The following is a 25,629-nucleotide window of genomic DNA, read 5'->3' on the forward strand; positions in this document are numbered from 1 at the left end:
AAATTTGGCACACTTGACTATAGTACTAATTGTTCTTCTTGTGCAAAATTTTAAGCAAATTAGGGTAAAACTCTGGCTTCTGGGGCATACTAGTTTCATATCGGGCGAAATATATATATGGGAGCTATATCTAAATCTGAACCAAAATCAATAGGGATCTATTCTGAGCCAAAACACATACTTGTACCAAATTTGAAGTCGATTGGACTAAAACTGCGACCTAGACTTTGTTTACAAAAATGTGTTCACGGACAGACGGGCATCGCTATATCGACTCAAGAGCCCACCCTGAGCATTTTTGCCGAAGACACCAGTGTCTATCTCGTCTCCTTCTATGTGTTGCAAACATATGCACTAACTTATAATACCCTGTTTCACAGTGTGGCGCAGAGTATAAATATGGGAAACATCTAAATCTGAAACAATTTTTACGCAAATTCGCGAAAGTGTATTTATAATTTATCGGTCGATAGATTTGTTTTCGAAGTATAGGAAAATTGAAGTCATTTTTACAAGGTTTTGGACTTAGCAGTGGCGTTTTTACATGGAAAATGTGGGTATTTTGGTCATTTTTGCCGAAATCACAAAAACATTTATATGAGAGCTACGGGAGCCACCGTGGTGCAATTGTTAGCATACCCGCCTTGCATACACAAGATGGTGGGATCGATTTCTGCTCCGACCGAACACCAAAAAATTTTTCAGCGGTGGACTATCCCACCTCAGTAATGATGGTGGTTTCACTGCAGTGGTTTCACTGCATTGGGAAACGCCGTTCGGACTCGGCTATAAAAATGAGGTCCCTTATCACTGAGTTCGGGCAGAACTCAGTGATAAGAGGGAAGTTCTCCACTGTGGTATCACAATGGACTGAATAGTCTAAGTGAGCCTGAAATATCGGGCTGCCACTATAACTAACCTGTGATAGCTATATGCCCAAATACAATGTTAATACTACGCACTGTGCAAAAATTCACGTAAATAAGATTACAAATTTGACCTCTGTGGTCATATGAGTGTAAATCGGGCGAAGGATATATATGTGAGCTATATCTAAATCTGAACCGATTTCAACAAAAATTGGCATGTATATCGAGAACTTTAATTCTACTCCCTGTATAAAATTTAAAGTCAATCAGGGCAAAACCCTGGCTTCTGGGGCCTACACCCAAAGAAATTTGTTAGTAGGGACAGCAGAAAAGTCTGCTAAAACGACAGAAAGTCTGCTGAAAAAGGGACAGCAGTCACTGTTTGCTGAAATAGCAAACATTTCCTGCTATTTTTGAAGCTCGATTACACAAACATGTTTTATTTTGGCTAAAACAAATAAAAATGTCAACTTAGGAGCTATCCTAACATAATTAAAACAATATTTTTTGAACAAAAATCTGAATATTTATCGAATTGAGGCATAACAGCAAACAAAATGTTTGCTGATCGTATTTAGGAGCTTGTAAGTATATTACAGTGCAAAAATATACCAAAAACTACTTTTGGTTCTTAAATATGCTTTGTGGAAAAATTTATAACCTAAAAATTTTATAAATTGTTGTTCATTTGGCCCTGAAGTACAAAAATATAACAGCAGACATCGACTGCTGTTTTTAGCAGACTTTTTTCTATGAGTGTATATAAGTGTATATCGGGAGAAAGATATATATGGGAGCTATACCTAAATCGGTTCAGATTTCAACCATATTCGTCACAATTTACGACACTATCAATGGCACTCCTTGTGCAAAATTTAAAGCAAATCAGGCTGAAATTCTGGCTTCTAGGGCCATATTAGTACACTGAAAAACAGTGAACCCACCAGGAAAGAAACCTTTCGATTAATTTTAAACAATTTTAACTAAAAAGGGGGCTAATCACGGCATTCGATATCGAATTTATAATGGTATCGAAAAATTGTCGATACGATTAAAAGTTTGGATCACGGCATTCGATTGACATTTGATGCAATTTCTCTACACGGATGAAAAAGACTGTTTTTCATATGTTTGGCTATAAACATTATATGTTTGGAACACAAATTTTTAAACACAATATTTTTGAGTGCAAGCATATAATGTTCATAAACTAGCATAACATGTTTGGGACATATATGTTAATATGTTAGAACATATTAAGTTTGGGACATAACATGTTTGTAAATATAATATGCTTGGATGCAAACATATATTAATTTAGAAATAGCCTATAAACATATATGTGTTTAGTAGCTTGGAGCGCTATTTAACAGGGAGCGATATTGAATTAAGTTGGTGGTTGTTGCTTGTTATTACAAAATTAACATTTTATTTTTCCTTGAGCAATTGATCAGCTACTTCTTTGATCCTTACAAACTGTGTGGTCCGCTGTTCGAATCCCCGTCCGGCAAAAGGTAAAATTAAAATAAAAAATCATAAAATTGAATAATTTCTTCTACAATGTTTGTATTACAGAAAAAGGTGCTAAGAACTAAAAAATCTCGTGGAAGTGAGAAAGATGTCGGGGAATATACAATTGGGCAGAAACAAAATTTTGAGCATTCAGGTCGAAAACCTATGTTGTTAGCACCTATTTTACCTGTTTATTTTCATAATTCATTAGGATTGTAAATATATAAATAAATAAATAAAATTTTGAGCACAATATTGTTTGGGAGATTTTTTTTTAAGCATATAATATTTTTGGGTGCAAAATGCTTCCAAACATATTATATGGTCACATAATAACATATTGTTTTTTTGGAAGACAACATTATTGAATTTGGATGCAAAAATATAAAATGTTTGGAACTTAGACTACCCAAATATATATTGTTTAGACCAATATGCTTTCAAACATATTATATATTGGTAGAGATCAAACATATAAATGTTTGGGCAATACCCAAAAATGTATATGCTTGAAGCAAAATATGTTTGGGAGTATATGTTACAGAAGCGATTTTTTGTAAGGGTGTAGCATTGCCAACAGCAAAAAACGAAGCAGAACAAGATGAAATGACAAAATTAAGTTAGCGGCACAAAAGAGAATGTAGAAAAACACACGTTTTTGAAGATTTCAAAGTAAAAAGTAAATTGTATTGCATTATATCTTATGGACCCGTATCTCTTTTTACATTCCTCCGAATTCCTTTCTATTTGGAGGATGAGATGAATATAAAATAATTCGGCGACAACTAAGGAATAAAAGTGCACATTGTTATTGAAAGTCACCTTTGGAGGCTCAATGGACGATTTCGGCTGCCGATATCACAAAATAAGTAAATTTTTTCGACGAATTCAAGAAAATTTGTTAGACACAATTAATTTTTTTGCACTTGTTAAAGAAAATGTGTAGTTTGAAGGAAAAAATTGGAGTTCAAAATTGCAAGAATGTCTTTATTGACATGCGAAGTTCATGATAAACGCATTTCTAGTCAAATTTACAAATTTAAAGAAATAATGAACTATGTTGTGAGAAATACGAATTTAGTAAATCTTTACGTTTAATTTATGTATAATTCGTTCCCGTTTTTTAGTTTATTTAACTAAAGTATGCAAGAAATTATTAAAGTAAAGGAAACTTTCTCCGAACATAATAATTCCATAAACTAAAATAAAATTAAATTGGCTTTAGTGAATTAGAGAGTTCACTTTTTTTGAGTGTAGATATCGGGCCAAAGATATATGTGGGAGCTAAATCTAAAACTGAACCGATTTCTTCCAAAATCAATAGGGTTCCAAATATCCAAAACACATATTTGTGTTAAGTTTGAAGTCGATTGGACTAGACTTTGATCACAAAAATTGCGACCTAGACTTTGATCACAAAAATGTGTTCACAGAGAGACGGGCATGGCTAGATCGACTCAGGGCCGGCCCTGAGCATTATTGCCAAAAACACCATATGTTTATCTCGTCTCCTTCTGGGTGTTGCAAACATATGCACTAACTTATAATACCCTGTTCCACAGTGTGGCGCAGGGTGTAAACAGGATTTCTTTTAAGCTGGAAAAGGTTTCATTTGATTTGAAAAAGACTCATTTGAAGTGCAAAACGTTGAATTTGAAGTGAAAATATTATGAAACAAATAATAACAAATTATGATAAAATGTTAAACCACATCTAAATTTAAAAGTTATATTTCCTTAATATTGTACAGAAATTATGATGACATTTAAGATGATAACAACACAAAATATACACATATAGAACATTAACGACAACTATATCATATCTTATAAATACACAGATACATACATCAGTACATAGATATAATAAACAAATAAACAAACAATTGATATATTCCACATTCGAAAACCAAAAGTTATACAATACAGCTATACGTAGATATCTTCTGGTAACCTCTTTTGAGATAAACCCCAAGATAATGTATGAAATGGAACAAACTAGAAAATAATGGGCAAGAGATAGGGCATGAATAATGTTTATACGATATGTATGTATGTATGAAGTATATGAATAATAAATATTTACACCAAATTTATTATTATTTTTTGTTCTTTTTTAAAAATATTTCTTAACTATCAATAATATCAAAAGACATCACATGGTTAATGTTTTAAAAAATCAGTACATTCCATAGCATAATTCCCCAAACATATCATATATGGGTTATTCCACATGTAATGTTCTATGAGATTGTTAATGAATTCAATAGGTATGGATGTAAGTGTGCCAAATACAAAAATTATTTAATGACAATATTTTGTGTTAAACGTTTAACTAAATCTACATTGAAAACATTAGCTAACATGGTGAGAACAGATTTTTTAGGTGGCCGACAATGTCGCAATCCGGCCTCCTGACAACAGACATTAGGAAAACAATCCAGTGTAGAAGTACAGGCTTTTGGATGTAAGTCGAAAATTGGTGGTGGCGGGGCGGTGCATTCCAAATATTCACTCACTGCAAAAAAATCGAATAAAAGTTATATTAATTTATTTAATATGCTATATTAAATTGTAAAATATCTATATAACTACTTGTTCTAATTATTTCGTAAAAATGTAATACGAATTCCTCAGTCTATAAATAACTATGGACAAATTTGAATCAAGCAAGTAGAGAGCCAAATTTCAAACGGTTCGGAAGAAATTTGTTCCGCCATCAGGATCCACAAATCAAATTTGGGAATCGGTTTATATGGCGGCTTTATATAATTATGGATCGATATGAACCAATTTTGGCATGGTTGTTAGAGGGCATATACTAACACCACGCACTAACTTTTAACCGAATCAGATGAAATTTACTCCTCCAAGAGGCTCCGCAAACCAAATCGGATCGGATGATATGTGCTGAAATATGGACCGACATTGACCAATTTTGGCACTGTTTTTAAAGGGTTTATACCAACATCACGTATCAAATTCCAACCGGATCGGATGAGATTTACTCTTCCAGGAATACTACTTATACTACTTCGAAAGCTTGTTTAGTTCGGAAGTTAGAGTGATTTTCACATACCGACGGACATCGCTAGATCGACCCAGAATTTCACCACGACCCAGAAAATATTATTTATTGGGTCTGACAAAGTCAGTATACCCACATCCTATGGTGGAGGGTAAAAAAAGTACCGAACAAAATTTTTACCAAGGAAGAGTTCATTCTTATTAGCACCTTTATGCAAACCCTTCAATTGCGGACACACAATTAATAAATAACAAATTTCAGCCCAAGCCCTAGCAAACCGAAATGCCGCATCTGCAAAGAAAGGTCCAGGTCCCTGGTAATGCAGTATGTGAGAAGCGCGAAAGCGATAGAAGTAGGTGCCTCGTAGTCAACAATACCTAGATTCACGTCGGTAACCCATAAAACGGCATAGATTCTCCACTCGTAGCTCCATTAAGACACGTCGCAAAGCTCGTTTAACGAAACGATCCCGGAGGCTGTACACGACGATGCTGACGAAGTTTGACTGCGTGGTAATGGACGACGAAACCTACGTCAAAGCCGACTACAAGCAGCTTCCGGGACAGGAGTTTTATACGGAAAAAGGAAGGGGAAAGGTAGCAGATATTTTCAAGCACATAAAACTGTCAAAGTTCGCAAAGAAATATCTGGTTTGGCAAGCCATCTGTACCTGTGGCTTGAATAGCAGCATTTTCATAGCTTCCGGGACTGTCAACCAAGAAATTTACGTGAAAGAGTGTTTGAATAAACGTCTGCTGCCTTTCCTGAAGAAACACGGTTGTTCCGTACTGTTTTGGCCGGATTTGGCATCTTGCCATTACGGTAAAAAGGCCATGGAGTGGTACGCCGCCAACAACGTGCAAGTGGTTCCCAAGGACAAGAACCCTCCCAACACGCCAGAGTTCCGCCCAATTCAGAAATACTGGGCTACTGTCAAGCGGAACCTAAAGAAGACCAAAAAACTGCTAAGGACGAGCAGCAGTTCAAGGCAAACTGGCTTTCTGCGGCGAAGAAGGTGGACAAGGTGGCTGTACAAAATCTGATGGCAGGTGTCAAGCATGAGGCCCGGCAATTCGGATTTGGAAAAGCGAAAGCCTAACTGAATATTTTTCCTGAATTTTACACTAATTGAACTTGAAAAAGAAATTTAATTTGATTTTTTACACGCGTTTTCCCTTGACCAAATTTTGACCGTATCACCCTTTAGATCTAGAAACAGTTGTTATTTTCATAAGAAACTTATTGATTTATTCGAATGTACTAAGTAACAATATGTACCACCTGAGTTTCGCTTGTACAATAGCAAATATTATCGGAATCAGAATAATCTATTGTTCAACATATTCCAAAAGTTTTACCTTCAGATGCTCAAAAAGAAATATGTTTCCAAGAGTTTGTCACAAACTGGTTCATGAGGACATGTCTATGGGGTGCTAAGTTGTCAAGGACTGAGAATAGACCAGATACACCGGTATCATCCGGCCGTAAGTTCGGCCAGGCCGAAGCTTATGTACCCTCCACCATGGATTGCGTAGAAACTTCCTCTAAACACTGCCATCCACAATCGAATTACTTGGGTTGCGGTAACGCTTGCCGATGGCAAGGTATCTTAAAACCTCCTAACACAGTGTTCTAAATTGTAAGTAAGTCCATACGTAGTATATATTAAATTAACAAAATTTTCTATTGAAATAAAATTTTAACAAAATTTTCTATAGAAATAAAATGTTGACAAAATTTTCTATAGAAATAAAATTTTGACAACATTTTCTATAGAAATAAAGTCTTGACAAAATTTTCTATAGAAATGAAATTTACTCTGGTCTAGGACGTGTTCTTTGGGATGCAGTCACTTTAACCCATATTAAAGTGACCGGACCCTTCCATACTTTTTGACCAGAAGTGGAACTGGTCCATACACACCATGGACAAGTCCTCTACCGGTCCTGGGGTTGATCCATTTCCCGTAGAAAGGTTCTTGGACTCCGTTGACATTGATAAATCGCTTCTGGAACTTATTTACTAATAATTACAGTCAATTCTTGAAGGAACTACCAGAAGTGAAAAGGAATGTAGCTATCAACAGTCTTGTGATCTTCTCAGAAGTCTGGATATGGACCTTTCCCCCAGAGAATATTTATAGTTACGGCAATGACGGCTGGATAGTTTTCTTCAGAGTGAAATATTTTAGAATTATACATTAGTTGAGGCCGATTTTTATGCTACATCTACTGGTAAAAAAAAATTAACAAATAATTCTTACGATACACATTTAAAAATCTACCTTAAATACAATATTAAAGAAAATAATAAAATATTTATGAGGTATTAATGTACTTACAATAATTGAATGACCTTTGTACCGGTACCGGTATTGTATCTAATTCCGGTTGTGAGGTTCGACAATACCGACTTCTACCATCTGGACAACACACACGCGGCCAACAATCCATATCTGTTTCACACTCCTTCACCTCCCACCATAATTCTGCCAATGGTCTACTCGGACACTTGCGTTGTATTACACCGAGTATTGCTTTAATTAAATTGTTGAATTGGACTCTATTACATACTTTAACAATTCACTTAACTCCCTCACTAACTTACGTGAATGTGATGTCTCTTCCAAGGGCTTTGGTATACCAGATACACAACTCTTGGCCCCGAATATTTCACAGCATATTTCGCCGCGATTCCAGACTTTACAGTCATCATCGATCGAACATATTTTTGGAAATAATTGGAAGCGTACTTCACTTTCACGGGGACAATTAAATTTCGCACGTAAATCGTCTTCATCTTCTTCGGCATCACGTTTGTCTTTCTCTCCGGTTGGAGTGTTATTTTCTCTGCGTGAATTCAAGATATTGAAGGTAGGTAATGCTATACGAAAGGGACCTTCATCTCGCCTTTTTGGAGGTATGGTGGTATCTTTAGGTTCGGGTATTGGAGTAGTGGTTGTTGGTGGTTCTGTGGTTTTAATTTTGGTTTGATAACTGATTTTCTCTTCTTTTCTCAAGGAGATTGGTTGTTGTTGGGGTGGATTGTATTTTTTTGGTGGTTTCTTTGTGGTTGTTATGGCGGTTCGTGTTGTTGTGGATTTTGGTTCGGGAGGTGTACGGTTACGGGATGTGGGATTAAGGAAACTCCAAAAATCAGGCGAGAAAATATTATATTCACTGGGAAGAGAGAAAAAGGGTCTGGGTGCTGGAAGAGAGTTTAAAAAAGGGTTGTATTAAATATTTTAAATGTTTAAATAATATTCAATATTAAAAAAACAAATTCAAAAAGATTTTACATATTTTCAAAGAACAATATGACACCGGGAGAACCTGAATCGAATATGAACACTTGAAATGACATCGACATCAGTGCCTAGAAGAAAGGCCACAAGAGACATTGTCATTGTTGCTAGGTGATTTGTGAATCTTACCCCCCAAGTATATACGGCCGTAAGTTCGGCCAGGCCGAATCTTATGTACCCTCCACCATGGATTGCGTAGAAACTTCTACGAAAGACTGTCATCCACAATCCATTTTCTAAATTGTGAGTTAGTCCATACGTGGTATATATTAGACAAAAAAGTTATGTATAGGTAAGTCTACAAATAATTATGAATCGATATGGACTTTCGCACGGTACGTAGCTTATATGGGGGCTATATACAATTATGGACTTGATATGGACCAATTTTTGTGTGATTGGGGATCTATTTATTTGAGAGCTGTATATAACTATAGACCGATATAGACCTAGTTAGGCATGGTTGTTAACGGCCATAGCACAATGTACCAAATTTCAACTGACTCGGATGAAATTTGCTCCTCCAAGAGGCTCCACCCATCCTATGGTGGAGGGTATAAAAAAACCTAAATTGTTCTAGAGTTTTTTCAAAAACCCCCAAAAATTTTAGGAAAGTGAAAATTCGGTTTTATAAACAAAATAAAATTCATGCATTGTTTGCCAAAAAATAGTCCAAGATTTCTGCATTGGAAGTATCCAAACTTGTAAGAGTAAAATTATAACACTCCACTATGGGCGGAAATCGCAAAACAGCGGCAAAAAGTCAAATTTTCAAAATGAAAAATTATTGGATATTCCAATTGAAATTACTATAGAACATCTTGGAAAGTAAAAATCGAAAGTTAATTTAAAACTTGGCAACCCTGTTCAGGAGAAAAAGGCTGCCAATGTTTACCAAAATTTATGTCAGTTGCGAGGTTTAGTAGTTCAAAATGTTGTAAAGACTTTACAAAATATTTTTGTTTTTGAACTTGAATTTATGGATTCAAAAGTGTGGTTTATATGTGAAAATTGTAACACATACGTATATTTGCGAGGAATAGAACTAGAAATGTTAACGATTGTTAATGAACATTTTTGCTTATTATTGTTCGTGAGGAAGTATAATTTTACGTGCTGTAAAGTTTGTCTGCCCAAACTTGCCCATACTAAAATAAATGTAAGGGTTTTATAGTCAAATTTGGGAAAATCGGGCGATACATATATATGGTAGCTATATCTAAATCTGAACCGAATTTGATGAAATTTTGCACACTTTAAGGGTACTATAAAAAATTACTTTGTGTTAAATTTGAAGACAATCGGGAAGTAAATAAGCGCAGTATGGTCTAATTTGTCGAAATCGGGCGATACATATATATGGGGGCTATATGTAACTTTGATCCATTTTTTTCGAAATTCAACCGTATTTGTCCTCTGACCAAGAAAACATGTTGTACCAAATTTTATCAAAATCGGTTAATAATTGCGACCGGAATCCTACGAACAACAAACACAGAGGGGCGGAATTAGAGTTAGATACCGAAGAATGTGATTTTGATGGTTAATATTTGTTTAATTTTAATTAATAAAATTAATTTAATAAAATGGCAACTGGTTTATACTATTTACATCAAGTTCTGGGGATAAGGCGCTTTCTTAATAAGGAAAATAAGCAAATATAAATTAAATTCCATCTAAGAGTATATTCTATAGTATTCCAAGTGGAATTACAATTTCTACCCCTCTATAGTAACGCATCTGGAATAAGGGGGATTGACTCCCTTTTTGTTGGTAACATTTGATTTTGATAAGATATATCGATATACCATGTTTGGCGATACTAGATTGATTGTAAATAATTTTTGCTAAAAACTTTTTCAGCTATTGATGTTAACATTAGATTTCTTAATTTGTTTTTAACCAACATATCCCAGCAAAAAAAATTTGGAAGTTCTTCCAAAGGCACAACTTTAAAAGCACTTCCAGAAGATGCACTCCCAATGATGTTCTTTATTTTAACTACCCAGGAAGTTCTTTTAATTCAATTTTTTATAACATGGTTCTTTCATACTTTTAATGGATAATTTTAACTTTTTTTGTTTCAAATAGGTTAAAAACGGAGAAAGAATTCATAAAATCGTACAAATCATTTAAATTTCGTCGACAAAAATGCTAAATCCAATCTGAAAAAATTGTGTATTTTTTTAAATATTTGAGGTCAAACGTTTCCGACAAGCGTTAGAACCTATTAAAAATTAAAAAAAAAATTATAAAAAATATTTATTTCACAAAATATCACAGAATTTTTTAATTTACATCCAAAACATTGACAAGCCCATGTTAAATTCATCGCTTCTGTGTCAATTTTGCACCACTTCCGGATGCAAAAAGAACATTTTCATTGCTTCTTTGGCGACGCTTTTTTTTCTGGGATGTCGAACATTGAAAAAGCCCTTTCAACAGAAGCCAGTGGAACGAATAGCGACAGTAATGCTGATGCATACTTGCTTTTTAGTTAGGTACTTATTTTGGCCTCCCGCGTCCTTTTTTCTTCAAATTCGTTCCCCAATTTTTCCAAATTTGGTTGAGTATTGTTTTACTTTATAATGTGTAAAATATTTTTCACCCCTAATAAAAAAACCCAAATAAATGTTACCCCTAAAAATCTCCCAGACCTGGAAAAATCCCTAAATTTAGGTAGAAACACTGGTTATTGGGGTTATCTACACATACAAAATCGGACCAACTAGAAGAAAATCGAACGAAAAATGACAAAGTTGTAAGCATTTGAGTGAATAACTCTAAAGCATACAAATAAAGGGTGATACGGTCAAAATTTGTTCAATTTTGCATTTAAAAAACCTGAACACCCCTCATTTTGAAGGTGTGTGTAGAATGTTGCTCCTATTTTGATTTTGGAATTCACTCTTCAGTTGTCAAAACGCCGTCCAAGCAAGAAGAGCAGCGTATCAAAATTTTGCTCGCGCATCGCGAAAATCCGAGCTACTCGCATGCAAAGCTGGCAAAATCGCTAAAAGTTGCCAAATCAACCGTTACAAATGTAATTAAAGTGTTTGAGGAACGTTTGTCGACAGCCAGGAAGTCTGGATCGGGGGGAAATCGAAAACCGGAAGCCGCTGAGACGACAAAGAGAGTTGCCGGTAGTTTCAAGCGAAACCCTAACCTCTCTCTCCGAGATGCCGCAAATAAGCTGGGTGTATCGTCTACAACCGTGCATCGAGCCAAAAAACGAGCCGGACTATCGACTTACAAGAAGGTAGTGACTCCAAATCGCGATGATAAGCAAAATACGACGATCCCGATCCCGGAGGCTGCACACGACGATGCTGACGAAGTTTGACTGCGTGGTAATGGACGACGAAACCTACGTCAAAGCCGACGACAAGCAGCTTCCGGGACAGGAGTTTTATACGGCAAAAGGAAGGGGAAAGGTAGCAGATATTTTCAAGCACATAAAACTGTCAAAGTTCGCAAAGAAATATCTGGTTTGGCAAGCCATCTGTACCTGTGGCTTGAAAAGCAGCATTTTCATAGCTTCCGGGACTGTCAACCAAGAAATTTACGTGAAAGAGTGTTTGAATAAACGTCTGCTGCCTTTCCTGAAGAAACACGGTTGTTCCGCACTGTTTTGGCCGGATTTGGCATCTTGCCATTACGGTAAAAAGGCCATGGAGTGGTACGCCGCCAACAATGTGCAGGTGGTTCCCAAGGACAAGAACCCTCCCAACACGCCAGAGCTCCGCCCAATTGAGAAATACTGGGCTATTGTCAAGCGAAACCTAAAGAAGACCAATAAAACTGCTAAGGACGAGCAGCAGTTCAAGGCAAACTGGCTTTCTGCGGCGAAGAAGGTGGACAAGGTGGCTGTACAATTAATGTATCATCTTTACGAACATGGAAAGAAACATTTTTTCAATGGGTTATACTTTTCTGGCGGCAAAGAAGCATTGTAAAAGAGTCATTGAAAATTTGCCCTATTGTCATCGACATATTTTGAACCACTTAACTTATCACAGATCCAATTATACAATTTTGTTCGTCATCTCAATACCTTGCATTCAAGTACCAACAACGATATAACCGGACATTTCTAGCTCGAGATATGATTTGTTTAGTGGAAAAGGCCAAAAAAAACTATAAATAACGGAATATCTCAAAAACTGTTCCATAAAAAAAATTTTTGACCTTCATTTTTTAATTCAGCAGATCAAAATACATTAGAAAAGTCACATCTCATCAAATGTACATGAAAAAAATATTTTGTAAACTAGTGTAATTGGCTTAATTGGATTATATACCCTCTCTGGAACCCACCTAAGCGAAATGAGTTCAAATAATTTTACATGTTCTCTAGTGATGAGTTATCATCATGAGTTTGTGGTATAGCAATAGATTAACCTAAAATAGCCAATTTTCAAAACTGAGCATCTGTGACTCTGTTATATGGGGCAGGGCTGCGAATTTATCGGCATTTTGACGATTTTTTACTAAAAAAATAGCAAACGCCGATGTTCCGATTTTTGCCCCAAAAATGACGATATTATCTCAGTTCAAAAATTTTGATTAGAGCCACATTTAGAGCCAGCAAAAGAGAGAATACATTTGACAATCAGAATCAGATAAAGAAATTGCAAGTTTTTACTAGAGATTTCATACATGTAGGAGCTATACCTCATTTCACATCTACAGTATTAGTATTACGGTTGCCACTCGTGCCAAAACTAATTAGAAGAACATTTTATCAAAAATCTACCAAATCTACAAAAATATCTTGAAGTTGTTGATCAAATTTATGTGATTACCCAGCAAAAAAAGCGTCGCCAAAAAAGTAATGAAAATGTTCTTTTTGGATCCGGAAGTGGTGCAAATTTGTCGCAGAAGCGATGAATTTAACATGGGCTTGTCATACACTAAAAAAAAAGCATACTCGGTTCCAAAGATTTTGTCTTTACTTTAAAAAATTTGGTATTGATTCCGCTCCAAAGAAGCGGAGAATACAAGTAAGGATACTTTTAAGACACAATTCTCTTTTAAATTTAGGTTTTGTGTACTTGCTTCTAGGAAGCAAATTTTAATTTTTCGCTTTCTCAGCTTTTTTTCTTCATATGCTATAAAAGTCCTTTAAAAACGAGTTAACGGCAACTTTATTTTCCAAATTAGGACTCGACTTCCAGTAGAAAGTATGCTATGTTTGAAGTAAAAAACTTCTTTAAAATAAAGTTTTGAAAAACATGTCCTATATTTGAACGATTTTTTGCTTTGTAGTCAAGATGCAAAAAGACAACAAATTTAAAGACAAAAATATCTTGAAATTTAAAGAATTTTTCTGAATTTTTTCTTTCATGTTAAGATACCCATTTTTAAGTCAAATCACTTAATTATAAGGACAATATGACTTCATTGAAAAGTTTATCGACTTTTGGACAAGGAAAATAACTTTATTTTAGAGAAATGCGTCTTCTATGCTAAGCAAAATTTGTATTCGTATTTTAAAGACATGAAATCTTTGACCTCAGGACAATATTTTTTTCAGTGTAGGACGGAAGTACTCCATTTCAAAAGCCGTTGCACTGAATTTGCATCACATCTTTAGGTATGATCCGAATTCAATGTTTTGAATGTAAATTAAAAAAATTTGTGATATTTTGTCAAATAAATAATTTTTACATTTTTTTATAATTTTTAATGGATACTAACGCTTGTCGGAAACGTTTGACCTTAAATATTTTCAAAAATGCACAATTTTTTCAGATTGGATTTAGCATTTTTTCGACAAAATTTAAATGATTTGTACAGTTTTATGAATTATTACTCTGTTTTTAACCTATTTGAAACAAAAAAAGTTAAAATTATCCATTAAAAGTATGAAAAACCCAAGGTATAAACAATTTAATTAAAAGAACTTCCTGAGTAGTTAAAATAAAGAACATCATTGGGAGTGCATCTTCCGGAAGTGCTTTTAAAGTTGTGCTTTTGGAAGAACTTTCAAATTTTTTTGCTGGGTAGTATATACAAAAATTTTGTTTTATTCGAAAGAAATTTTTTATATGGAATTTATAGAAAGTTTTGTTACAATTTTATTTCTATAGAAAATTTTGTGAAAATTGTATTTCTATAGAAAATTTTGTCAACAATTCATTTCTATAGAAAATTTTGTTAAAATTTTATTTCTACAGAAAAAGTTGTTAACATTTTATTTCTATAGAAAATTTCGGCAAAATTTTATTTGTATAGAAAATTTTGTCAAAATTTTATTTCTATAGAAAATTATGTCAAAATTTTATTTCTCTAGAATATTATGTCAAAATTTTATTCCTACAGAAAATTTTGTCAATATTTTATTTCTATAGGAAATTTTGTCAAAATTGTATTTCTATAGAAAATGTTGTCAAAATTTTATTTCTATAAAAAAATTTTCAACATATTATTTCTATACAGAATTTGGTCAAAATTGTATTTCTATAGAAAACTTCCTCAAGCCTTTATATCTGTAGAAAATGTTTGCACATTTTTATTTCTATAGAATATTCTTGCAAAAATTTATTTCTACACCCTCAAAAAAAATCGCTTCTTTAACATATGTTCCAAACATATTTTGCAGGAAGGGCATATATTATTGGATACTGCCGAAACATTAATATGTTTGTTTTATGTGAACATATTATATGTTTGGAGGCATTTTGAGCCCAAAAATATTATATGCTTGGAAGAATTTTTCCCAAAGACGATTGTGCTCATTCCCTAACATACTTCCACGAAATATTTTTGTTCTTGGCACCTTTTTCTGTAATAAAAATAATGTTGAAGAAATTATTCACTTTTATAAATTTTTTAAATTTTACCTTTCGCCTGCACGGAGAATCGAACCGAGGACCATACAGTTTGTAAGCCAACACACTATCCACTGCTACGTAGCTGTTATGGTCACCAGCAGATAATTGTCGTTATAAGGTACATTTATATAGCATAGTTTGCAGCGCCCACGAGCCCATGCAAACATAACATTATTTAACAGAAACATACATTTGTTTGCTACGTGGAGCAGTGGTTAGCATGTCTGCCTTGAATGCAAAGGGTCGTGGGTTCAATCCCTGCTCCGACCGAACACTTTTTTTGTTTTAATTTACACATTTATATTTATACTATATTAAATTTTTATAATGAAACTTCGAAATGTGGGTTATTAAAGATTTATAGTCAGTAACAGTGCTTGATATAAACGAAATTGACTGATTTTTGGATAAAATATTATTTTTTTATTGCAAAAATAACAATTTTGTAACAAAAAACTGTTTTTGGTACAAAACTTTAAAATTTGGAAGGAATTCAAAAACTCCAACAAAAGAACGTGGAGTTGAGTATAAACATACATAAATAATTTTATAATATAAACATACATTTATTTTGGCGTGAACAGTTTTTTACTGGCATTTAACACCATCGCTCTAAAATGCCTTTTATTTTTCTTTAATAATTCATTTTAAAGAAAGTAAACTTTTTAAATTGTTTTAGCTGCAAAACTCGAACTTAATGCCCGCTTTTATATTTGAAGGTGTCCGTCAACTCCTCGTGGACTACTTATTAATAAAGAGGAACTAAACTTTGTTTTTATAAATTTTACTGTGTAATTTTTCACCATTTCCTCCTTATTTCATTTTACTGTCCCAACTCTAAAAAGAGTATAGTGCCCTTTCGTTATTTTCATGAAGACCCCTGATTTCTTTTAACGAACCAAGAAAAAAATTGTGCCCATAATGCCAAAATGATAAACAAAACACATGTCCACACATACATAAAATGCTGCTCTCAAGGCGAAAACATATGCTGTTTGTTTTTCAAATGTCTATTCTCTTGGTTCCGAATGTCTATTCTCTTTATTCAAATTAAATAATATTTAGACTTAGGCATATCAAATGTATGGCCTTACGATAAAACAGTTTTCCGAAACAACGTACAAGCGGGTTTCACAGAAATTGTTCTCTTTTGATTCTTTCGCTGTGTTATGTTCAGTGTTGCCAATTTGGTGCTTTTAGCACCAAATTTAGTGCTTTTTGATTTCTAAAAAGCACCAAATTGCCTTTTTGGTGCCTTTTCAAAAAAAGCACCAACTTGGTGCTTTCTGGCATTTTCATTTAGTGCTTTTGGTGCTTTTTTTATTTTGAACAGTATTAAGTTTAATTGATACAAAAATTTTGATTAGACTTTCAAGAGCCGAAGAAACTCAAATTTATTGCCAAATATAGAATTTGATTGTTATGAAGTTGGTATTGATTATTTTTTAATTAATATTGTTATTTAGGGTATTCTGTAGGAAAGTCGAGCGATGAGTGTCGAATTTTTTAATTTGGTAAATATGTCATTAAAAACGTTTGTATTAAATCCACAAAAGTACGCACAACTGAAATAAGCAATAGACTTCTTCCATATATTAATATTTTGAAAGTTGAACAATATCACCGATCAAAATGAATTGGACGAAAGCATTAAAACTGATCAAGGTGTATACTTGAATAGCGGTTCATAATGGTGAGTACTAAGTTAGAGTTTTGCCGCTAAAGTGAAAACTATATCAGTAAAAATGGGCATAAAATTATGCATATTTGCTGCAAAGTTTATTATAACTTGATGGGGAATAGCCAAAAGCTAATTTTCACAAAAGTTTGTATTCCTTAAAATGATTAATTAATGAAAAGTAATTGTGAAAAAAATGACTATTTTAGCGGCTAAACTCGAAATTCATTCATTGAAATTGAATTCACAAAAGTTCTATAATCCATCTTCGGAAGTTTTTTTTTTTTTTTTTTTTTTTTTTTTTTTTTTTTTTAGTAGAGCATTTAATTTTCGATTTTGTGGTGGAAGGTGGTATGTTGGAATTTATAATATTTTTTTTGGTGCTTTTTGGCCTTGGGGAGTTGGCAACACTGGTTATGTTGATATGTTTCATCAACTCTCCATATCTATTTCTTTCTCTATACTCTCTCTGTTGCTTTGAATAAAATATCTCAACATATGTATGTTGAGTCGAAATTTTGTAAATTTATATATGTTTGCATTCACACATATGATTTTTATGAAACATTCATGCCCCAAACATAATATATTCTAACATATTAACATAGATGTCCCAAACATTTAGTGTTAGTTTAGGAACATTGCATGTTTGCACTTAAATATATTGTGTTTTAAAATTGTGCCCGAAACACATTTTGTTTATATCGGAACATATGAAAAACATATTTTTCTAAGAGTGTATAGAACATTTTTTCTAGGGTAAGTGCAGCAAATGTGGTATACCCATTTGTTTTCCGAAAGCCAAATTTTTAGCTTATATATATATATATATATATATATATATATATATATATATATATATATATATATATATATATATATATATATATATATATATATATATATATATATATATATATATATATATATATATATATATATATATATATATATATATATATATATATATATATATATATATATATATATATATATATATATATATTTTATATTGTTTTTTGAATTGCATAGCATTGCATAAAAATGTTTTTTTTTTTAATTTTATTTTTATACAAGACTGAATTCATTATGATTTTGTAGCCGAAATGCATAGTTGTGTTAATTTTCTCTTCTTTATAGGAAATAAATATTTTTGTTTTTAACCAAAAAATTAGCCGATTTTTTCGGAAAAAAGTGACGATTATTTTTGAAATTTTATTAGCAGCCCTGATATGGGGTTATGTGGCGAAACCAATAATTATGGCATTTCGCGTATTATTTCCTTCGCCTTCTGCAACATAGAACATTTTATAACGTTTAGGTGACCAATTTGCAAACCATGTTTCTATAGCTGGCTCGTTAAGATGCTTCATAGCAAATTTTGATCATTATTTGCATAAACACTTTGCACAACGAGCCCAAAACTGTAGAAAACCAAACTCATTAAACGAACATTATAAATTGCATTCATTGAATGAATGAATGAAATAAAGAAAAAAAAAACAAAACAATTCACAACTTCAGCAATAAACCCTCTATTAAATATGAGATTTTCTTTTGTTTTGCAATACTTCACACAAATCCAACATAAACATAATTAAGATGGTTTACACACAGATATGACTTTGGAATTTGGTAATTTAAGAAAATGCTAACTCTAACAACCATTAGGTTTCATATATTCCGTGTTTAAAAAACGCAGTTCCAAATGCTGCAATTGAAAATGTACATTAGTACAATGATAAGTATGCAAGCATCTGATGGGGTATTTTTAAAAAGACAAATTTAAGAATAGATTAACCTAGAAATCATTGAGGTAATTTTCGCGTACTCAATCCGATTAATGAAGTCTCATAACGTGTTCTTATATGTTAACAATGCAATTCTAACTATGTGTTGTGCAACTATATTCTAACAAGTATATTTGTCAGACTAAAAACGACAGCTACATCATATTTGTTTTATTGCCAGTTCAATATCAGGTTGGCTGATAAGTCCCCGGTCTAACAAAGAAAAACACATTTTTTTTGTCAAAATTCGTTTTTATTATTCAACATAGTTCCCTTCAAGAGCGATACAACGATTATAACGACCTTCCAATTTTTTGATACCATTTTGGTAGTACTCCTTCGGTTTTGCCTCAAAATAGGCCTCAGTTTCGGCGATCACTTCTTCATTGCAGCCAAATTTTTTCCCTGCGAGCATCCTTTTGAGGTCTGAGAACAAGAAAAAGTAGCTGGGGGCCAGATCTGGAGAATACGGTGGGTGGGGAAGCAATTCGAAGCCCAATTCATGAATTTTTGCCACAGTTCTCAATGACTTTTGGCACGGTGCGTTGTCTTGGTGGAACAACACTTTTTTCTTCTTCATATGGGGCCGTTTTGCCGCGATTTCAAACTTAAAACGCTACAATAACGCCATGTAATAGTCATTGTTGATGATTTTTCCCTTCTCAAGATAATCGATAAAAATTATTCCATGCGCATCCCAAAAAACAAAGGCCATTACTTTGCTAGCGGACTTTTGAGTCCTTTCACGCTTCGGAGACGGTTCACCGGTCGCTGTCCACTCAGCCGACTGTCGATTGGACTCAGGAGTGTAGTGATGGAGCCATGTTTCATCCATTGTCACATATCGACGGAAAAAACTCGGGTGTATTACGAGTTAACAACTGCAAACACCGCTCAGAATCATCAACACGTTGTTGTTTTTGGTCAAATGTGAGCTCGCGCGGCACCCATTTTGCACAGAGCTTCCGCATATCCAAATATTGATGAATGATATGACCAACACGTTCCTTTGATATCTTTAAGGCCTCTGCTATCTCGATCAACTTTATTTTACGGTCATTCAAAATCATTTTGTGGATTTTTTTTGATGTTTTCATAGGTAACCACCTCTTTCGGGCGTCCACTGCGTTCACCGTCCTCCGTGCTCATGTCACCACGCTTGAATTTTGCATACCAATCAATTATTGTTGATTTCCCTGGGGCAGAGTCCGGAAACTCATTATCAAGCCAAGGTTTTGCTTCCACCGTATTTTTTCCCTTCAGAAAACAGTATTTTATCAAAATACGAAATTCCTTCTTTCCATTTTTTTCACAATAACAAAAGTTGCCTTACAAAAGACGCTCTATCTCACAAACTAATTGACTTACAGACGTCAAATTTTGACACGAATCATTTGAAGGTTGGTACTATATAAAAATAATATGAATTTAATACTAGCGACGCCATCTATGTGTCAGACCGGAGACTTATCAGCCAACCTGTTATATTACCAAAACCATTTGCGTCAAAATTAATTTAAAAAGAAAGTAATTCATGATAAGAGTTCAACCGTAATTATGTGATCATAATCAACATAATGTGAACAAAGTAGTTGTGTATCGCAACATAAGTAAATCGTTATAATAATTCTGATATCGTTGCCATTCGCCATGGTGATGGTTCGGTGAGTGATGTCCAGGGATACATGCCGTGCTGGCTAAAATATCCCATGATAGAGTGCAACCTTTATAGAAAACCAAGCTGAAGGTAAAGCCTTACAAAGTAGATGCTGTTCTTGAACGAAGATGGTGAATTTTCGAACATCGTGTGCTCGGACGAGAAACTATTTGTCATCTCATGATAGAGGCGGGCAGATTCCGCATATTAGGGATACCTGGACATGTTGAAATTAGAGGAAAAGCAAAGGCAATGGCCGGACCTCTAAAGTTGAGGGTAAAGCCTTACCAATTCCAAAAGAAACATAAAGTAGTTGCTGCTCTTGGACGAACGTGGTGAATTTTCAAACATTGTAGAGCCTTAGATGATGCAAAAGGTACACATATTAGTTTCTGCTTTTGGACGTACAAGGAGAATTTCCGAATATCGTTTAATCTGAGACTATTTTCCGCCTTAACACCCTTAGAAAAAATCATGAACGGCGTGGTCATTTCGAAACGATCCGTTCATGAAAGTGAATCAACAAACATGTGTTGACAAATTGAGAACAGATGGGGTCAATCTGACAACGTAAAAATAACACCATACGTTGTCAAAATAACAACCAGCGTTCATGATCTGAAAACGTATTGGTTACGAATTTATAAACAAAATTCAAAAAACTCGAACTTGCCTGCCCCATATGCGTTAACAGTCGCCTTAGCACATTGCGCCACCGGAGGAGTTGTCATAACAACGTCTAGCGATTATTTGAAGACTTTGCATGGAAAAAGAAAAAAGAATGCCATTCATGAAATCGTGAACATTCCGTTTTGATTTGTTGTGAACGTTTCCGTTTCATTTTTACAACGTCCGTTCACGATTGTGGAACACAATTTTCTCTATTAGTGAAGGTATCAACGGATGATGGTCTATATTGAGCATGCTTTGAACTGTTGTGCTATCTTGTTGATGTTGTTACCGAAAAAACGTTAACAACTCCAGAAATTATAGGAAAAAACGTTAACAACTCCAGAAATTATATAGATTTGTTTCCGCACTGCAGTGATAGAAACTTGCTATTGATATGAAGATATCGCGAGAACAGATGGAGCTATAACTATATCGTACTTCGTTTTTATGCTTCCTGACTTTTGCTGCAATAACTCCCGTTCCCTTCGATTCTATTTTCCCGATTCATCCTGGTTCCTGACTTGTAATTGCCTATAATCCTCCCTCCCATCATACCTGTTATACTCCTGGCCTTTAACTACACATTTCCTATGTCCGTTCCTGTTATTCTTATACATGCTATCATCATGTTCCTGATTCATCCTAGTCCCTGACTTATAATTGCCTACATTCCTCTCTCTTTCATAATACCCGTTAAATTCCTCTCCTTTAACCATACATATTTTTATTCCTGCTATTCAAACTTTTCTGCCTTTATCGGGAAAATGACCTAAATGCAGTATTGAAGCCTTGCGGAGACAAACATTTCGGCCGCAGACCATGGACATTCCAACAAGATTTGGCACCATCACGCTCATCACGCGTCAACAGAAAAATGACTAAAAAACAAGGTTCCCTTTTCACCAAAATATCCGGATCTCAATCCGTTGGACGTTTGCGCCAGGAGCATTTTTGAGACTAAGGCTATGGTCACACTAGGCAAATATTTGTCCAAAATGAGTGTCAAACATTTTTCCAGAACCATTTTCCAAATATCTGGATACGGTTTTTGGAAAATAACCCTACCATGGTATTATATGTCCAATATGAGCTATTTATGTTTTCTGGTTCGGCTGTGGCGATGGATTCTTTTTCGATTTCTGTCAAATATTTGCCCAGTGTGACCATAGCATAAGGTTAGCACTAATACTAAACTAAAGTGTCGAAAAAAACTCAAAGGGCGCTTCGCTGGGAATTGGCCAATTTACCACAGAGCCACTTTCCAAAGACCCGAAATGAATCACCTCCCCCAGCCAGATCTATACCAAAGGCTATGGAAATTCGAATCAGCGAGCTATGAAACATGCCTATATTCAGGCTTGTGTAGATTTGTTTATGGCATTTTCTTATCAATAATTTAATGATACGAATTCCTTAATCTTCATGTCTCTCAATTGTAATAATAATATGTAGCTCTATACTGACTTAGCCTACATAAGATGGGAAAACTGGATCTATGCAATAGTCAAGACAAAGATGATCATATCAAGCCAAAGCAAATGGATTCCAAAATTTAAAGTACTTCGTACCAATGAAATATGGTCGTTTGAATTGGTAACACTTTATGAACTCGTCACTGTCCCTCACTCTCTCTTTCAGTAGATTCCCCTTACTTAGTTTATTGCTACAAACATATTTGTTGATCCATATTATTCCATTTAATTAATTAGCATAACCAAGTTCATGACCATTTTAAATATGTTAATTTTATTCATTCAAACCTAAATAAGTTAACACAATTTTATTATCTGTGAGTCACACTTGAAAACATTGGCATTATTTATATCTAATTTAATCTAACAAATGAAATCAATCAAATTAGCCTAATGTTATTAAATCTCCGTTTTTATAGACAAACAGTGGTCCTAAGCCTACAAAAAAATGCGAACAACATTACAACATATAAAATTATATTGATTATTGTAATAACTGCAAAGTTGAGAAAAAGTTATGAAGGAACAATGCAACTCACTTCGCCTGGGCCAAAGCTTAGGAAATGTTGAATACTTTAAAAAGTGGATTAAAAATTAGAATTTTTGGTTTTATTCGATCTTTCTTTTTTATTAAATAGAAAATAATTATTCAAGCTTGAGATCGTTTAATCTGAACGGATTTGAACAAACTTTTTTTTACACTTCTATACATTCTCTACAATCAAAAAAAAAAGTAGTGAAAATGTGCTTTTTGGATCCGGAAGTGGTGCAACATTGGCTCAGAAGCGATGAATTTAACATGGGATTGTCATAAGACGGATGTCCACCATTTCCACAGCCGTTGCACTAAATTTGCTTCACTTCTTAAGGTGTGATCCGAATTCAGTGTTTTGGATGTAAATTAAAAAAAAAAAAAACAAGAATATACGGCCGTAAGTTCGGCCAGGCCGAATCTTATGTACCCTCCACCATGGATTGCGTGGACACTTCTACGAAAGGCTGTCATCCACAAATTTCAACTCACATGGTTGTTAAATATCATATACTACCACCACGTACCAAATTTCAACCAGATCGGATGCATTTTGCTTCTCCAAAAGGCACCGGAGGTCAAATCTGGGGATCGGTTTATATGGGAGCTATATATTATTATGGACTGATAGGAACCAATTCCTGCATGGTTGTTGGATACCCTATACTAACATCACGTACCAAATTTCAACCGAATGGGAAGAATTTTGCTCTTCCAAGGTGCTCCGGAGGTCAAATCTGGGGATCGGTTTATATGGGGCCTATATATAAGTATGGACCAATATCGACCAATTTTTGCATGGGTGTTTGAGGCCATATATTAACATCACGTACCAAATTTCAACTGCATCAGATAAATTTTGGTCTTCCAACAGGCTCCGAAGGTCAAATCTGGTGATCGGTTTATATGGGGGCCATATATAATTACGGACCTATATGGACCAATTGTTGCATGGTTGTTAGAGACCACATACTAACACCATGTACCAAATTTCAGCCGGATCGGATGAAATTTGCTTCTCTTAGAGGCTCTGCAAGCCAAATCGGGGGATCGGTTTATATGGGGGCTATATATAATTATGGACCGATGTTAACCAATTTTGCATGGTTGTTAGAGACCATATACTAACACCATGTACCAAATTTCAGCCTGATCAGATGAAATTTGCTTCTCTTAGAGGCTCCGCAAGCCAAATTGGGGGATCGGTTTATATGGGGGCTATATATAATTATGGACCGATATGGACCAATTTTTGCATGGTTGTTAGATACCATATACTAACACCATGTACCAAATTTCAGCCGGATCGGATGAAAATTGTTTCTCTTAGAGGCTCTGCAAGCCAAATCGGGGGATCGGTTTATATGGGGGCTATATATAATTATGGACTGATGTGGACCAATTGTTGCATGGTTGTTAGAGACCATATACTAACAACATGTACCAAATTTCAGCTGGATCGGATGAAATTTGCTTCTCTTAGAGGCTCCGCAAGCCAAATCGGGGGATCGGTTTATATGGGGGCTATATATAATTATGGACCTATGTGAACCAATTTTTGCATGGTTGTTAGAAACCATAGTAACACCATGTACCAAATTTCACGCCGATCGGATGAAATTTGCTTCTCTTAGAGGCTCCGCAAGCCAAATCGGGGGGTCGGTTTATATGGGGGCTATATATAATTATGGACCGATATGGACCAATTTTTGCATGGTTTTTAGAGACCATATTCTAACACCACGTACCAAATTTCAACCGGATCGGATGAATTTTGCTCCTCTAGGAAGCTTCGGAGTTCAAATCTGGGGATCGGTTTATATGGGGGCTATATATAATTATGGACCGATATGGACCAATTTTTGTATGGTTGTTAGAGGCCATATAATTACACCATATACCAAATTTCAGCCGGATCGGATGAAATATGCTACTCTCATAGGCTCCGCAAGCCAAATCTGGGGGTCCGTTTACTTGGTGGCTATACGTAAAAGTGGACCGATATGGTCCATTTGCAATACCATCGACCTACATCAATAACAACTACTTGTGCCAAGTTTGAAATCGATAACTTATTTCATTCGGAAGTTAGGGTAATTTCAACAGACGGACGGACATACTTAGATCGACTCAGAATTTCACCACGACCCAGAATATATATACTTTATGGGGCCTTAGAGCAATATTTCGATGTGTGACAAACGGAATGACAAAGGTAATATACCCCCCATCCTATGGTGGAGGGTATAGAAATCAAAAAGGTCCAGCGGGACCTCATCA

The 25,629-nt window shown here is 34.6% G+C and overlaps 1 protein-coding gene across 1 annotated transcript in view; it reads right to left on the bottom strand.

Moving 5' to 3' along the window:
* Nucleotides 1-4,095: 4,095 nt before the first annotated feature.
* Nucleotides 4,096-25,629, bottom strand: part of LOC142226257 (uncharacterized) — a 38,380-nt gene continuing 16,846 nt past the window's right edge. Inside the window, exons 2-4 of the mRNA XM_075296194.1 lie at nt 8,016-8,615; nt 7,750-7,944; nt 4,096-4,898 (exon numbers count right to left, since the gene is read on the bottom strand). Coding sequence (XP_075152309.1) covers nt 4,681-4,898; nt 7,750-7,944; nt 8,016-8,615 — 1,013 coding nt within the window. The 3' untranslated portion in view covers nt 4,096-4,680. The remainder of the gene's footprint in view (nt 4,899-7,749; nt 7,945-8,015; nt 8,616-25,629) is intronic.

Source organism: Haematobia irritans, chromosome 1 (genome assembly GCF_050003625.1).
Source record: "Haematobia irritans isolate KBUSLIRL chromosome 1, ASM5000362v1, whole genome shotgun sequence".
Lineage (NCBI taxonomy): Eukaryota > Metazoa > Arthropoda > Insecta > Diptera > Muscidae > Haematobia > Haematobia irritans.